This window comes from Chiloscyllium punctatum, chromosome 11 (assembly GCF_047496795.1).
Source record: "Chiloscyllium punctatum isolate Juve2018m chromosome 11, sChiPun1.3, whole genome shotgun sequence".
NCBI classification, from domain to species: domain Eukaryota; kingdom Metazoa; phylum Chordata; class Chondrichthyes; order Orectolobiformes; family Hemiscylliidae; genus Chiloscyllium; species Chiloscyllium punctatum.
The window spans coordinates 32,941,057-32,958,998 of NC_092749.1; the positions used below are offsets into that span (position 1 = coordinate 32,941,057).

Genomic DNA, 17,942 nt, shown 5'->3' on the forward strand with positions numbered 1-17,942 from the left:
GTGAAGCGCTTCTGTGCTGTTTCCTCCGGCATTTATAGTGGCCTGTCTCTGCCGCTTCCGGTTGTCAGTTCAGGCTGTCCGCTGTAGTGGCCGGTATATTGGGTCCAGGTCGATGTGTTTGTTGATAGAGTCTGTGGATGAGTGCCATGCCTCTAGGAATTCCCTGGCTGTTCTCTGTTTGGCTTGCCCTATAATGGTAGCGTTGTCCCAGTCGAATTCATGTTGCTTGTCGTCTGTGTGTGTGGCTACTAAGGATAGCTGGTCGTGTCGTTTCGTGGCTAGTTGGTGTTCTTGTATACGGATCATTAACTGTCTTCCTGTTTGTCCCCTGTAGTGTTTTGTGCAGTCCTTGCATGGGATTTTGTACACTACATTAGTTTTGCTCATGTTGGGTATTGGGTCCTTCGTTCTGGTGAGTTGTCTGAGCGTGGCTGTTGGTTTGTGTGCTGTTATGAGTCCTAGTGGTCGCAGTAGTCTGGCTGTCAGTTCAGAAATGCTTCTGATGTATGGTAGTGTGGCTAGTCCTTTGGGTTGCAGCATGTCCTCGTTCCGTTGTCTCTCCCTTAGGCATCTGTTGATGAAATTGCGAGGGTATCCGTTTTTGGCAAATACCTTGTATAGGTGTTATTCTTCCTCTTTTTGCAGTTCTGGTGTGCTGCAGTGTGTTGTGGCCCTTTTGAATAGTGTCCTGATGCAACTTCGTTTGTGTGTGTTGGGGTGGTTGCTTTCATAGTTTAGGACTTGGTCTGTGTGTGTGGCTTTCCTGTAAACCTTTGTGGTGCATTCTCCGTTCAGTGTTCTCTGTACCATCACGTCTAGGAATGGGACGACCAACTCCCACTCCCAGACTCTATCAACAAACACATCGACCTGGACCCAATATACCGGCCACTACAGCGGACAGCCTGAACTGACAACCGGAAGCGGCAGAGACAGGCCACTATAAATGCCGGAGGAAACAGCACAGAAGCGCTTCACAGGAGGCTCCCAAGCACTGAGGATGTCACCTAGACAGGGGACGAAACGTTTGCAAGACAAATTCCCAGCTCGGCGAACAGAACCACAACAACGAGCACCCGAGCTACAAATCTTCTCCCAAAGGATTAATTAGAGCAAGGTGGTTCTTCATGGTACATGTGGACTGAAAAACCAGATAATTGGCAAATTAAAACATTGGAATTAAAGAGCCATTGGCACGATGCAAAATTAATGGAGGGTGAAAAGGAATAAGGTGTTAGTGTCCTCTTAAGTTTCAGACTGGCGGGAATTATGATGTCATGTTTCCGTGGGATGATCTGGAATGAATAGCAATATGGTGAAAGTATATTCAGCAATAACATTGAAAAGAAACTGAGTATAAACGTGAAGCTTTCTTTCACGGCTATTGGGGATAAAAAGCAAGAGAGTAGGATTAATTGGATGGAGCCAACCCATGTGCAATGGGTACTCTGTGCATCGCTCTATGATTGGGAATAATTTAATGTGTCTCACCTGATGATTCCAGATACTGTTCATGATGACTGTGTTAAGAAAGCTCTTACCTTTTTCTTTCAGATTGAGCAAAAGCTTGTGAGAAAAGTGAATCTTTAAAACATGTTTGAGTTTACTAAATATTGCTAACTCTTAATTTCCTTCTTTAGGACCCCTTTGCATTGTGCAGCCTCCTGTAATAATGTGCAAGTTTGCAAGTTCCTAGTTGAATCTGGGGCAGCAGTATTTGCTACAACCTACAGTGACCTGCAGACTGCTGCTGATAAATGTGAAGAAATGGAGGAGGGTTATATCCAATGCTCTCAGTTTCTATATGGTATGTGTTGTGCTATTTGATGGACTGTTATTTGTGCATAATATGAAAATATCAATGTACTGAAATGCTGTTCTTATGTTTATATAATTAGTATTCCTTAGTGTTTTATACTCATACAGACTGAAATTTGAAAACCAGGACCCGTATATGATGACACATACACTTTGCTAAACACTAAAATTGCACTAGTTACACTTGAGTTTCATTAGGCAAAGTTATTGAAGAGCCATTGCGCATCAGAAAAGTTCATAACAGTTTCAAAGTGTGGCCCTTTTGCAATCTCCAATCAGGTATACCCAAAATAGTAATCACCACTCTGTTGACTGAAGACTCTAACCAAATGGTGCATGTCCAACTGTGGCCTTGCTATACTTAATCTGTTTCTATCTTTTGCCATAATTGCTTATTTCTATTTCTTAATACTGTCTGCTTTTTGCCCTTTCTTCATTTCTTCCTGAAACCCTGCTCCATTGTTTAGTTGGAGAAAGTAAGGAAGCGTTATCTTCTACCATTTCTGCCACCAACAACCAGACCCCACCAGCAGAGAAATATTTCCCACCCCACTCCTATCAGCATTCCGCAAAGACTAGTTCCTCTGTGATTCTCTCATTAGGTCCATTCTCCTCTCCCCCCCCGCCACCCAGCCCATCCTCCACCCTGGCACCTTTCCTTGCCTTTGCAGAAGTTGTAAAACCAGTGCCCACACCTCCCTCCTCTCCTCCATCCAAGGCCACAAAGGATCCTTCCACGTCTGGCAGAAATTTTCCTGTCCATTCTTCTTCTATGTCCATTGCTCTCGATGTGGTCTCCACGATACTGGGGAGACAGGATGCCAACTCACAGAACATTTCTAGTACACGCACCAAACAACCCCGTCGCCCTGTGGTTGACCACTTCAAGTCCCCTTCCCACACCATCAAGGACATGCTAGTTCTGGGCCACCTCCACCACCAAATCCAAGCAACTTGACGCCTGGAGCAAGAACCACATAGCATCAACGTCAGCTTCACCAGTTTGCTCATCTTCCCCCCCCGTCCTTCCTTTCCATCTTCCTTCCCATCTATCCGCTCCACCCTCCCTTCTGACCTATCACCATCACCCGCCACCTGCATCTCCTTATTGTCTTCCCAGCTACCTTCCCATCCCCACCGTCCTACTTATCTCTCAGCCCTCTTCTCCACAAATTCCACACCGCCCCCCCGCCCCGTTTTTATAATCTTGACTCTCACACGTCCATCCCAAGCTGCATTTTCAATCCTCTAATTTTCTGTGCACCCACACTGTCCAATGGTGACAGTTCTCAGCTTCATTAGCCTAGCTATGTGGTATGTTTTCCCTTAACACATATACATTGTGGTACAAAGGGTAAAAACAATGACTGCAAATGCTGGAAACCAGATTCTGGATTAGTGGTGCTGGAAAAGCACAGCAGTTCAGGCAGCATCCAAGGAGCTTCGAAATCGACGTTTCGGGCACAAGTTACAACTCTGCTTTTTTAAATTTCTTCCTGATGCCATACGCCATGGTATAGTTGTCTTCTGTCTTGATTTCTTGTTTCCACTGTTCTACAATTTCAGTCAACAATTCTGACACTTTTGCTTCTGCTCTTTCCATTTCTAAGTACATTCCATGGGCCAAATATGTTATCTCAATGCATATTATTATTTTGTTTTGTGGTTTCATGTATATTAACTACTTCTGACTGAAGCAATACCCATGGTTCTTTGTAACTTGGGGAGCTGTTCTTCATGAACATTATGCAAGAATACTTTGGATCGTCTGAGCTGTTAATAAGCCTTTCTTGAAATTGCCCATATTACAGATGCAAAATGGGTATGACATGATGGACAAAGTAGCCTTTCATTACATGTAAGAAGTGTGCCTAATACTACAAGCAGGTCTTGTAATGTTGAGTTGCTTTGATTTGAGTGCTGTTGGCTCACTGTGTTCAGGAGAATGTCTTATTTTATTGTGACTTATTTTGTTACAGGAGGATTTGATTGTAGGAATAAAGATATCATACTGCATTTGAGTACATCCTGTTACAGCACATAGTTGCCATTGGGGGGTGCAGCAAAGATGCACCAAACTAATTGCTGGGGGAGAAGGATTGTCTTGTGAGGAAATTTGCTGGTTTAGAGCAGAGTGGTTGCTTCCTTCAAGTATGAATTAGAGAAATTTATGGGCGGGGGGAGGCTGCAGAAAAGGTGTTTCTTTTTGTTGGGTGTTCTGTAGAGTTGGGGAACAGGGTCTCGGAATATGGCGCAGGCTATTTAAGAGTGAGTTGATGTTTTTCTTCAGTCTCAGAGGGTTGAATCATTGAAAATGCCCCAGAGAACTGTGCAGGTTCAGTCTTGGGGTATGTTCAAGACTGATATCAATAGATTTCTACATAAGAAATCCTGGAATATAAAGGTAGTGCTAGAAAATGGTTTTGAAGGAGAAGATGAGTCATGATCTCATTGAATGGCAGAAGGTGTTCAGAGGACTGAATGGCCTACTCCTGCTTCTATTTCTTATGTTCTTAACCATTGATCCTCAAAGGAACCGTGACCAACTTGAAAAGTATATTTTTTTAAAATTAACTCCAAGTGACATGTAAAGCATCCAGAACAGTTGCGCATGTGTACTTGGTCCATACTGTTTCCCTTAACAAGTACATGACTGCTCTTGATGCTTTTCTAGCTGTTGGTAGGAACTTGGATCTTTTAAAAAGGCTTTTTAATATATGGTATAATGAAGATTCATGGTTTTACTTGGAAATTTTTGTTTTGAAGTTGAAGAAAATGAATAGCTTTATGTTTGACTTACTGGAAGAAGACCAATGTTATTGGATTTTGTGTGATGCAAGTAAGCATGGAAACTTTTGTTTACGTTTAATGAGGTAGTTAAATTCTTGAGGTGAACAGTCAGTGCTATAGTTTTTTTAAAAAAAGGCAGAAGCCATGTGACAGGAATCCAGTGACACAAAGTCAGAACAATCCTGAAGCATAGTCAATAAACAGGCTCAGTCCCAGAGAAGAGGTTCTTAACAGCAGAAGTGCTGTTAATTTAGCAGTGTGCAGGCAGTCATGGCTAAAGCAAAGTCCTGAGTGCCTTAGAAGTTAGTAAGAAAAGCTGGAGAATCAGAAGACTTTAAAACATCAATGAGCAAGACATCCTATCAGGCTGTTGAGAATATAGATTAAGGAATGCATGCTGAGATTTTAGTTTGTTTCAGGGTCTCCGGAAGAGGCAATAATGAAAGGAAATAGCATTGAGTGAATACAAAAGTTTTCCAAACAGAAACCAAAACCAACACTGCCGTCTGAGCAAAGGGTCTTGGCAAAATGGCAAGGTGACCTTTCAGAGGTTTTGATATCTGCAGTGTTGTTGTAAGAGAGTTCAATCTTTCTCTCTGATGTTCATAAGATTGTTTCAAGTAGTTGCTACATAGTGTAATACAAGATTTTTCTTTTATTTAATAAACTTTTCTGTTCTTTTATTACAAGTAATTGGTAGCCTCTTGTGAATATGTTCAGTAACCACCATGGTAAATGAGAAGAAAAATAAAACTTATCTCTCAAGCCAGTCCTCACTCTAGGATCTGCTTGTCCAGTATTAACATCATTTGGGATCATGACAATCTCGCACTATATTGGAACTTGGAATGTAAATGTTTCCCAAGGGAATTCCAATGTTCATGTTCAATTCTTGCATGTGTATTTTTCCAGTAATAGCAACAAGTAATTGGAATTCCACTGTAGTACCTCAGTGTCGCTCTGTGACAGTAGAAACTTATAATGTTCTTATTTTGTTTCTAAGCATTCGTATTTTGGATTTCTGCACTTTAGAAGCTTTATTGTTCATTTCCAATAATCCAGCAGACGTGTTTGACTTTTGGCTTAAACTGTGAACTGAGACTGTCTAGTTGTGATCTATATATCAGGAGCCTATGAAATGTTTCTGGGAAATTAATCCTGTAATTGGCTTGGTAGAGAAGTAAAACTACTGAAATATATGTTTGCTTCTTCCTTCAGGTGTGCAAGAGAAAATGGGCATAATGAACAGAGGAGTAGTGTATGGTCTGTGGGATTATGACTCTCAAACTGAAGATGAGTTATCATTTAAGGAAGGAGACTGTATGTCAATTATCCGGCGAGAAGATGAAGTTGAGATTGAATGGTGGTGGGCACGACTAAATGATGGGGAAGGATATGTGTCGCGCAACTTACTTGGTGTAGGTTTTTCCAAGAATAAGACCTGTTTTTGTTTGTGATGTTATTGTGATGTTATGACGCGTGGGCGGCACGGTGGCACAGTGGTTAGCACTGCTGCCTTACAGCGCCAGAGATCCGGGTTCAATTCCCACCTCATGTGACTAACTGTGTGGAGTTTGCACGTTCTCCCCGTGTCTGCGTGGGTTTCCTCCGGGTGCTCCGGTTTCCTCCCACAGTCCAAAGATGTGCAGGTCAGGTGAATTGGCCATGCTAAATTGCCCGTAGTGTTAGGTAAGGGGTAAATGTAGGGGTATGGGTGGGTTGCGCTTCGGCGGGGCGGTGTGGACTTGTTGGGCCGAAGGGCCTGTTTCCACACTGTAAGTAATCTAATCTAAAGTAATCTAATCTAATTAATTTATTGTGGTGAAATATTGAAAGGGAACCAATTAGTGTAGGGGAACCAAAATGGTAGTTGTGAACATCAATGGTTTCAATATTCAATTGAAATTTCATATATAATAAATAATTGCTACCTAATGTATATTCTCTGAAAATGAATCCCCCACTATGTTTGGGCATTAATTGGCTGCAGATGACCTACTATTGGAAGATGGAGCCATACAGCGCAGCAACAGACCCTTCGGTCCAACTCATCCGTGCTGACCAGAAATCCTAAATTGATCTAGTCTCATTTGCCAGCATTTGGCCCATATCCCTCTAAACAATTCCAATTCATATACCCATCCAGATGCCTTTTAAATATTGTAATTGCACCAGACTTCACCACTTGCTCTGGCAGTTCATTCCATACACACATCAACCTCTTTGTGAAAATGTTGTCCGTCAGATCTCTTTTAAATCTTTTCCCTCTCACTTTAAACCTATGCCCTCATAGGTTTCCCCTACAAGGACTCCCCTGCAAGGGGAAAAGACCTTGACTATTCATGTCCCTCGTTCTTTATAAAGTCACCCCTCAGCCTCCAGTGCACCAAAACAGAACCAAGTGTAGCTTGTGTAAGTAATTTTTCCTTTACTTTTCTTTCTGTATCCTTCTTGAAGTTGATGGCACTTGCTGAGCATTGTTCCATCAACCAACACCAATACATGAGCATAATTTAGCTGTGGTTCCAGTGTTGTTCTGGATTGAATGTTCTACATAAGCTAATGGGTGATAAACAATTTGGGAAATTCACTGAGAGTTTAATTTATTAGGACTTCATGGCACAGTAGTACTGTGTGGGTTCAAGTTCCATTTGGACCAAGCTGCGTCAAAATATCTCTGGGCAAGTTGATGAGAAAAATAACTCCATTTTAAGTTGATTGAATCCTTCTGTTGTTCCTTTTACAGCTTTATCCAAGGATTAAACCAAGACAGCGAAGTCTGGCATAAAGTGCTTGTGTGAAAACACTACAGATGAAGACTACAAACCCTGTACCAATTCAAATCCACAAAATGTCTGCATTAAAATGGTTACCTCCAGACTAAATGAAGGAAAATTCAATGGACATAGTGAATGCTTCTGTAATGAAGTGAGCATTTTTTGTTGTTCAGTGTTAATAATCACCTAATATAAATGGTGAACTGAAGGTTTTTTTTGACAAAACTGTTTATTTTGGTGCATTTTAAAATACTTTGTAGATTTAGAACATTATAAGAGACTTAAAGTAGATAAAAGCACAGATAATGAGGAAAAGAATCAACAATCTTAATTTGTTTTCCCTCCAACTTAGGTTAAAATACAGAATTTTTACTGCTGTTGTTATATTTGGAAGGGTGCTAACTGTATGCAGGAGTTGTTTGGTTGTTTTATGGTATGAATAATCAAACCAGCTTAGTTTTACTGGAAATTTTTTAGAGACTGAAATAAGAGGTTTTCTGAGCAAAATCTGGATTCTTGTTTAAAATAGCTCCATGTCGGATTGCAGAAAATTCAAGCATTAATGCCCTTAGCTTAGCTTATAATCATTTTTTTTGTAACTAATCAACAATGGTTGTCATTTAGATATCTTTCTCTTGAGTATGATGTAACCATGGCATTGCACATTCCAAAGCATGCATCCAGAATTTTGAAAGCAAAGTGTGTTAAACTCTGTCAAAGCTTGTTTTCATAACTTAATCTGACACAGGCTAAACATAGTATTTTGAAGATGACGCTACAATTTGTCTTGCTAAAACCTGTTTGTGTTTCAGACTGCATTAGCCCTGTTGCCTTTAATGAAGAATTTCAATTCTAATTTGAATTTTACGTATTGATTTGTATTTAATAATGATGAGCATGGCTGATAGTATTTTAAACTTTACAAGAAGTCCATCAAGTTGTTTAAAGGGGTAACATTAAATGTAGTCATTTAATATAAAACATATATAAAAGTATATATGTTGTAATCAATCACAATTTTATATTCATTTTACTTCAGTTTTCCTTTGTCACTGAAATATCTTTAGCTGCTTACCTGGAATAGTGTAAAACTATTTGCATCTTCTGTATTAATGCAGTTGAGAATTTTTCATAAGCATTTAGTAGTTTTATTTTAAAACTCACCATTTAATTCCTCACAAAACTAAAAATATTTGTGGAAAAATATTAATGCCATTGTGATTTAAATGGTTTTAGTCCTCCATTTTCAGAGCTCTGGGTGTTTTTTTTTTACTTTTACTTTAAGACATATTAAATGTATATGCTCAAAAGTTGTTCATGATTTGAGGTGGAAATCTCCCCATTCTCTGGCTTGCTGTGGATCCCTCACACATTGATTAGTTTGTCACTTAGTATTTTCCTTACCTAATGGTAATAATTATTCAATATTTACTGCCCTTTATTAGCCATGTTGTTTGTTGTATCAATAAAGAAGTCAAGTACTATCACCTGCGGATGAATACAACTTTTACAACTCATTTTTCTTACTTTTTAATTTTAATGTATCATAATTTAATTTCTATTTCAAAATACAACATTGATTAATGTCTTGTAAAGGTAAGAATATGCAATAAAAGCCGAAAATAACACTTATTTACAGTAGTTCTAGGTAAAAATGCTAAAAAATTATTAGTTGAAACCCCTCCTTGAATAAAGGATACCTCCTATCTAACCATTTACGTAGTTTACTTAGGAACAATAAGAGGTCATTCAACCCTTCAAGCTGTTATTTGTCATTCACTTGGACCATTTTGGTTTCATATCCTTTAATACCTTTACCTATCAAAAATCTGTGAATCTCAGTTTCAAATGTATCATTGACCTAGGCTGAATAGCTTTTTGGCAGGGAGGAAATTGGAGATTTCCACAATTCGTTAAGTGAAGGTGTGCTTTCTGCATCTCCTCTGAATGGACCAGCACTAATTTTAATGTCATGCACCCTGTTCTGAATTTTTCCAAGAAAGGTTTCCATTAAATATTTCATTATTCTATTTGATTTATTACTGTCACCTGTACTGGGGTACAGTGAAAAGCATTGACTTCTGTGCTTTACTGGCAGATCGTATTACACAAGTGCATCAGAATAACGGAACAGAGTGCAGGGTATAGAGTTGCCAAGGTGTAGAGATCAGCAATAATACTAAGACGTCCATTCAAAAGTCTGATAACAGTGGGGGAAGAAGCTATTCTTGAATCATTTCAAATGTGTCTTCAAAATTTTATATCTTCTGAATGATAGAAGAGGGCAGAAATGACTGTAAATGAGGTGCAAGGAGTCTTTGATTATGTTAGTTGTTTTCCCAATGTAGCAGAAATTATGGATGAAGTCAATGGATTGGAGGCTGATTTATGTGATGGACTGGGCAGTGTTCATAACTCTCTGTAGTTTCTTGCGATATTTGAAAGAACAGTTGCCATATGTGGTGCATCTGTAAAAATTTGAAAAAGGCATTATTGACATGCCAAATTTCCTTAACCACCTGAGGAAGTAGAGGCATTGTGCTTCCTTGTCAACATGAATGCACCAGGACAGATTGTTGGTGATTGTTACTCCCAGGAACTTGGTGATCTCAACCACCTCCACCTTAGCAGCGTTGATGCAGAGAGGGACGTGCTTTTCACTCCGCTTTCTGAAGTCAGTGATCAGCTCCTTTGTTTTGCTGACATTGATAGAGAGGTTGTTGTCTTTACACCATACTGCTTAGTGCTGTGTCTCCTTTCTGTACTCCATCTCGTTGTGTTTGAGATTCGACCTACAAAGGTGGTGTCGTCGGCAAAGTTGTAAATTGATTTGGTGTGGAATTTGGCCGCAGAGTCATGTGTGTATAAGTATAGTAGGAGGCTGAATATGCAGCCTTGTGGGGCACCAGTGTTGAGGATTATCGTGGATGAGGTGTTGTCGCTTGTCCTTACTGACTGCAGTCTGTTGGTCAGGAAGTTGAAAATCCAGTTACAGAGTGGGGAGCAGAGACCTATGTTCCAAAGTTTTTCAAATAATATTATCTTCAAATAACATGATCGGATTGCTCCTTCATCATCGTGTAGGCTTCATTCCTTCATAATTTAATCATTTCCTGAGATGTGGCACCCAAAACTGTATGCAGATTTAATCTACTCAGAATCTTACGCAACTGCAGTATAACTTCAATCCCTTTGAATTCAATTCCTTTATGATAAAGCATAGCATTCTCTTACTTATGTAAGTTATGTTTGTACCTGTACATTTTAGCTTTTTTTTAAGCAATTCTGAAAATTGAATTTGGTGGTCATAGTGTTTCTAATGTGATAGTCTTCTCTGATTGAAGATTGCTTGTTTGGAACTACCTGTTTGCAAGGACAGTTTTTTTTCCCTGATCCAGGTGGTCACAAAATGTAATGGCCAATTTAGGTAAGCTTGGCAATTTTAAACAATTGTCAAGAATTAGAATTCAACTTAGACCCTTAAGTGATAACTGACATTCTTAACTGTCAGTGAACTTTGCAAGTTGTGCCTACAATATAAAGTTTTATTTCTTAATTATAGTCTTTAGAGCGGATATTTAGTCCAGGCCTAATTATGCAGCCAGTGTACCCCTAAACCAAGAGGTCCAAGGAATGAACAAATTTGGCCCTTGGGTCTCAGCTAAATAGTTGCACGAGATTCTAGTGTTGATTGCACCTTGACTTGAACTCCAATGATTGATCGAGTCTTTGTTGGGCTGACTTGTTTGCTAGTAAGTGACCTGCTGTTTAGATCTAGGATGAGAAAAGAAGCAATATATGTTGTATGTGCAAAGAGACAGCAACAATGATTTTGTAGTTGGGGAAAACATTCCACAGGAAGGTTTATTTTTAATTTTTCCTCAAATTTTCTTATGCAAATTGGAGGTCTGTAGAATCCTGAGCAAGTTAGACCCAATATCTCCCACATTCATTAAGTATGAATTTTGAAAAATGGTTGTTCTGCACACATTGAGTCTCTATACTAACATATTTGCGAGAGGTTTAAATATGTTTCTAAAATAAGGGGGGGAACCAATGTAATTGAACACAGGCTAAAATGATATGGTTTGTGAACTATTTAATGCCTAAAAGGTGGCAATAATTCATACTAATTTCTAGCCTGTGATAGTTGAAGGTAGACACAGAGTTTTCTTGATTAACTTTGCTGTCCTGATGGATAGCATTTACAGTGGTTCTATTATAATCCCCAATCCTTAAAACACAGCCTGTAGTATTGATGACGATTAGTGATAACATCAATTTGTATATCACCTTAATTTAATAAATATACTTCAAACGAGCATTATAAAAACGAAGCATGAAACCAAACCAATTCAGCAATATAAAGTCAAATGCCCAAGAGCTGGAGAAATAGAGGTGTAGAAAAAATGCTACAGAGCTTAATAATCACCAGTGATGGAGCAATTAAAATAGGGTATATTCATGAGGGCACGCTTGGAGAGTACTTTAGTCCTTGGTTAATAAACTAAGTGTTTTTTGCTCCTTTAGGGAAATTTTAATCATTTTTATTTTCCAGTTCCATATCATGATCTCTTACCATTGACAGTTTGCAATTCTAGGATAACTTCATGTGGTTGAGATTACTGTAATTTAGTTGTGCGTTTTAAATGTTCTGTCTTGAAATAAGATTATTTGCAGAGTTGAACAGAGATTAGAATATTATAAAGTTCATTTTGAAGAATTATTGAAGCATTGTAATTTTATGGAATAGTTGTACCCTGAAGGGTAATTCTTGACCAGTGATCACTAATGAAGTTTGGAGATGATTCATTCTACTATGTAATTCTATGGCCATTCTTTTGAATATGTAATTCTGCAACCTTTCATACAATACCCATTTATTTTGCAAACTGTAATTACTAATGTTTGTCTATCGACATTCTTCTATCTTTTAAATATTGACTCTGACTATAGTAGCATTTCAGTATCAAAGTTAAAAGTAGAAAAAAATCTGTTTGTGTATTCCAAGAATATACTAAGTTGATAAATTTTATATTTTCACTTTTGGTACAATTGTGCAGGGAAAAAAAAAATGTGAATTGAAAGGAGCTGTATATTTTGAAGGCTAAATTTCTTTTCATGCTGGTAAAGGTAAAATATCTCTGGTTTAATATATTTCTTTTTTGATGTTTTGTTTAAGCATAGTAAAACAATACTTGCACGTCTCGGTCACCCTTGTATGTATAAACTGACAGCTGCAGCTCATAAGTTGTGGTAAATGGTGTTACTTCATTTATTTTTGCTGTCACTACACGTTGCTCATTTTGTTTTTGAGAAAGTGGCATACTGTTAAATTTTTCAGTACTTGCCTTTTTTTTTGCAGAACCAAAATTCATTGTGATGACAGAAAGGTGCATCTGATTGCAGATTTGAAATGAACTTGTTGAATGTTTGAGTTGTTCATATAATGTAAGATGTACTTTTTTTGGAATATCTGAAGAGCTTAATAGTTGTTGATGCATCTCTGACATTCTATAGTTTTCAGGTACAAACCTGATAAAACACCAGAAAAATGTTCAAACTTTTGAGACAAAGACTTTTCATTTAACAGCTTGGTCTCTACAAATCTTCTGTCACTTTCCCTAAAATTAAAAAAGGGAGCTCCTACCCTACCCATAATGATAGCTCGTCAGTAAATGAAGGGCTTTTGACCGAAGCATCGATTCTCCTGTTTCTTGTATGCTGCCTGACCTCCTGTGTTTTTCCAGTGCCAAGCTCTCGATTCATTTCCAGCATCTGCAGTCCTCACTTTCTCCTAGTAAAGAAAATGTTTCTTGAATACATATCCATGGAACTCTATTTATACTAATAAGACTCTTATTTGTTTGAGAGTTTAGAGTTATTTGAACAGAATTATTAGCACCGTGCGAAAAGAAAATGAGGTTGGACTTAAAGATCGGGAAAATCAAACCTTGCAAAAGGATTAATGAAAATTCCTTATGGCAACACGTTAGTAGTTCTTATCTATGTATTCTGTAATCTCAAATTATGTTATCTGCAAATGTGGTTCCCCATCATTAGAATAGATCCTTGAATACTGACAATAGTGCCATATACTTCATTGAACACTGCTGTTGCACAATGTGTGCACATCCCAGGAACTGTTGTCTTTTACCGAATGTATTTATTTGTATTTCTGTTCTGTTTATAAATACCTCATCATAGCCACTAAGGGTTTAAAAGAAATCAAGTCATGTCAAGTTACAATTCTATATCCTATTATTAAAAACTTTACCGAATTGTAAAACTTCATTTTTCTGATATTAAGTTCTTTAAATATGAATGCAAGTGTTCCCATTTCCCTTTTCAAGGTGGACTCCTGGCTTAGTTATTAGAGCTAGCAGCATTTAAAGTTATTAATAAATCATATGCTAAACTTCACCAGCCATGCAGAATGCAATGAAGACACTGGATCTGTGTTACCTTGTGTTCTACAAGCTGCCATTTTCAGTTACTTCTTAAATGCTATTCACGCGCAGAACAGATTGAATGGGTACTTTCTGATCCATCTATGCTCTATTATGATAAAACAATAAACTTGTTTTTTTATTGTAAATTTTCTAATTACTTAGAGTTATTATTTTCCCCTTGGCGATCTTTTGTTATTAATAATGCTGGGAATGGCGTTTTGTGTTCCATTTTCTTTGCATGTACAGTCAGCATTAAGCTTCCATCACATTATTGTTATGGTGACCTTCCAGCATTTGCTATTTCACAATATTGCAGTCTGTGAGATGGGGACTCTTTTCAGTATCTAATTAGCAAACACACTTTGGAGTTATTGCTCATTTCTTCATAAGGTTATTTGAATGCAACATTAGACTGAACTAATTCTATACAAAAGATATTTGTCAAGTACTCTTTTGAGCATAATGTAAAACTGTGAGATAGTGAAATGATCAGTCGATGTTGAGAAATAAAAGTTATGATGGTGAGTTGAACAATTTTCTGTCATTGCACGAGCAAACAGACAATCCCTGAAGTTTATTTCATGCTGATTTATGGTGTTTACGCAGATTTATGATTATGTACACGAACAGTTAGGATTTAGAGCTATACCTTTTTATATCCAGTATAGGCATAAAACAGTATCAAATAAATGTACTATTTTGCAATTTTCATCTGGAATTCCTTTGTAATAATCCTGAAATAAGCTTCAGGAAGCTTTAAGTGAAGCAGAAGAACATGGATAATACACCGTAAGGCATTTGGCATCATTTTATGAAATATAAGCTTATTCTGGCTTGTAGTTTACTTGTGCTTCTGAAATGTTTGTTGCAATTTGGAGTTTTTAAAAGGGAAAATTAAACTTTCAACAATCCTGTGATTGATTTGGCAGCAACCTGGAAAGTGATTCATTAAAAATATTTCTGGGGGTGGGGGAGGGGGGAGATCCAAGATGGCGGTGACCCAGCAGGTCTTAATCTACAGAGCTCTGCCCAGGACTTGGGCAAAGTGGGGTGCCAACACTCCCCTCACCTGCTAAATTACTTAAAATAGTTTTTGCCCAGCACCCTTGGCCAATTTGCATCAAACTTTTAACAGTTTGGTGCTTTTGAAAATGACTAATGGCAAAGGCTCTCATAGTTCACAACAGGCAGGGACCCCCCCCCGCAGCAGCAGAGATGTCCGCAGCCACCCCGGGGGGCTTAATCTGCAGAGGCAAGCCTGATCTCGGATTCGTTAAACTCCAAGAGAAAATTGATGCATCGATCGAGGAGACTCGGTCCAGATGGGAGTCGATCTCGGTCATGCTGCAGAGTCGATCTCGGTCATGCTGCAGAAGCATGATTGAGAAATTTGGGCAGCGTGTCAGAGGGACGGAGCAATGGGCCGCGGCCTCGGAGACTGCTGCTGAGTAATCCGTGGGTCAGGTCCGGGCTCTGGAGTGGCAAGTCCACACCCTGGAGGAAAAATATTCGGTTGCTGGGCCTTTCGGAACGGGAGGAGGAAGGCCAACTTGTGGATTTTCTGGAGCAGTGGCTCCCACAGCTGCTAAAATTGGAGTCTGGGCTGGGTGCAGGTTGAGCGGTCCCACCGGGTTGCTGTGCGCGGGCCCGGGTCAGACCAGTGCCTCCGCTCGGTACCAGTTTGCCTTCAATACTACAGGGAAAAACAAATGCTGCTGGAGGTCTGCAGAGCCTTGAGGAACGATCCCCTTGCCATGATGTACAAGGCTCCAAGATAATGTTGTTTCAGGACTTTTCTCCGGTTGTGGTCTGCACGAAGGAGGGCATTTGATGAGGCGAAGAAGCATTTGAGAGACTTAAATGTTCAATATTCCATGAGATATCCGGCAATGCTGCGCTTCAGTCATGGAGGATCTGTATATAAATTTGGGTCACCAGAAAAAGTAGAAGAATTCCTGGATGCTTACAAATAGACTGCGGGACTTGAACTGTATGGATAACGACTTTATTTGCCCCCCCCCCCCGCCTTGCCTTTCCTTCTTCCTTTCTCCCTCTTTCTTTTCTCCATCTTTCCCTGGGTTGTAGGGGAGGGGACTCTCGTTCCTTATTCTTTGGTCTTTGGTCTTTGGTCTCTTATCTATAGTTCACATGGTTTATTTGATTATTGGGGGATGTCTCTTGGGTGAATTTTTCTTTCTTAGTTGGTTAATACTTGCTGGGATTGTAATTTTGTAATCTTATATATTTTTATCTTGTTTTGTTAAGTGTATCTAGGTGATAGGTGGGGTGGGGTGGGGTGGTGGGGGGGTCATCTACTTTTAACTCCTGTTTTGTAAGATACTGGAATTTATTTACTCTATTTTGTAATGCCTGGGCCCAGGGCAGGGCTTTAGCTAGGAGAAGTTATGGTGGAGTTATTGGAAGATAGTAGTGCCCCCTGTGAGCAAGGGGGAAAGTCTCCTTTTAAATATGCTATGTTATTTTTATGTAGGAGTAGTTCTTAGTTGTTTTGATTTAATTGTTTTAAAGAGTTTTTTATATGTGAATTGTTTTTGGGCTGTATTCAATGTCTTTTGTGTGGGGTTCTTCCTCCTGGGGGGTCTCAGGCTTGTCTGGACGATCATGGCTAGCCATTCGTTTAGGTGGTGCACCTGGAATGTCAAGGGGAGCCACTCGCCAATCAAAAGGAAAAAGATATTATCAAGTCTTAAAAAAGAAAGGGTTGATGTAGCACTTTTACAGGAGACACATCTACTTGATAAGGAGCACTCGAAGCTGCAACAGGGCGTGTTGAGCCAAGTGTTCTTTTCATCTTTCAGCTCAAAAAGTAGGGAAGTAGCCATTCTTATTCGGAAGAATCTTCCCTTCCAAATGCTAAGCCAGATAACAGATGAGTCTGGATGGTATATATTGATTAAAGCCCTAGTATATGGAGAGGAATACGGGACTTTGAATTTTTCTTGCCCCCCAGCACGCCCTTTTAAATTTGTAATATAAGCGTTCTCCAAGTTGATGGCTCTCTGGGTCCGCCATACAATTATAGGGGGAGATTTTAGTTGTATCATTGACCGAGAGGCGGACAGGATACCTAGGAACTCTGCCTTCATATCTTTGAGATCTAGGCAGCTGGCGAATTGAATAGGGAGTTGGGGCTGGTAGATGTGTGGAGGTGTCTCCATCCTGAGGGTAGAGACTTTACTTTCTATTCTAACCCACACAAGTGCCTTAACAGAATCGACATTTTTTTGTCCCCTCGACCCTTTTGAACTCTATATTGTCTTTTAAAATAAGTATTATAACTATTTCTGACCATGCCGCAGTATATATGGAGGTTAAGACTAGTGATGATGGGATAGGTCCCCGACATTGACGTATGGATCCCTTTTGAAGGATAGTAAGTTCATAAAATATTTTTTGCAGGAATTTAAAACCTTCTGGGATATCAACTCTGAGATATGACTTAGCAGTCTCCCACATTGTTACTGGCCGGTAACAATGTGGGAGACTGCTAAGTCATATGCGTTGAGGCTTGGTTATCTCATTTTCTGCGACCCGGAAAAGACGAGGGAGAGCAACAGCGTCTGCTCAAGGCTCGTCTAAAGGCAGCTGAGACAGCGTATGTTGATAGTCCTTCCATTACTAAACTACAGCGGATCGCCTTGAACATGGCATTTACTCAAACAGCAAAGAGGAGATATTATTCGTGAAGCAGAGACTATTTGACTATGGTGACAAGCCTGGCAGGTATCTAGCATACTTGCCAGAAAGAAAAAGGCTCCCCAAGCCATTACGTCTATTAGAGAGTGTGTTGGTACCCTGACTTGTAATCGTAAAAAGATCAATGCAGCCTTTAGGAAGTTCTATTTTGAATTGTATAAGTCGCAGGACTGTGAGGATACAACAAGGAAGATGGAGTCTTTCTTTAAAAATCTGGCCCTCCCGGGCCTAACCTCTGAGCAGGTGTCATTCTTGAATGTCCCCTTGACAAACCAGGAAGCAGTGAGGCAGCAAAGTGCCTGGACCAGTTGAGTTCTATAAAGAATTTATAGGGGAACTGGCCAGGCCACTTATAAATATGTATAACTGTTCACATAGTCAGGGATGC

The 17,942-nt window shown here is 39.3% G+C and overlaps 1 protein-coding gene across 2 annotated transcripts in view; it reads left to right on the plus strand.

The window, feature by feature from the left end:
- Window positions 1–13,983, plus strand: part of LOC140482875 (apoptosis-stimulating of p53 protein 2-like) — a 170,914-nt gene extending 156,931 nt beyond the window's left edge. For both annotated transcript variants that reach the window (XM_072580598.1, XM_072580597.1), the window contains exons 16-18: window positions 1,641–1,807; window positions 5,827–6,026; window positions 7,355–13,983. In XM_072580598.1, the coding sequence (XP_072436699.1) occupies window positions 1,641–1,807; window positions 5,827–6,026; window positions 7,355–7,396 (409 nt within the window). In that variant the 3' untranslated portion in view covers window positions 7,397–13,983. The remainder of the gene's footprint in view (window positions 1–1,640; window positions 1,808–5,826; window positions 6,027–7,354) is intronic.
- The last annotated feature ends 3,959 nt before the right edge of the window (window positions 13,984–17,942 follow it).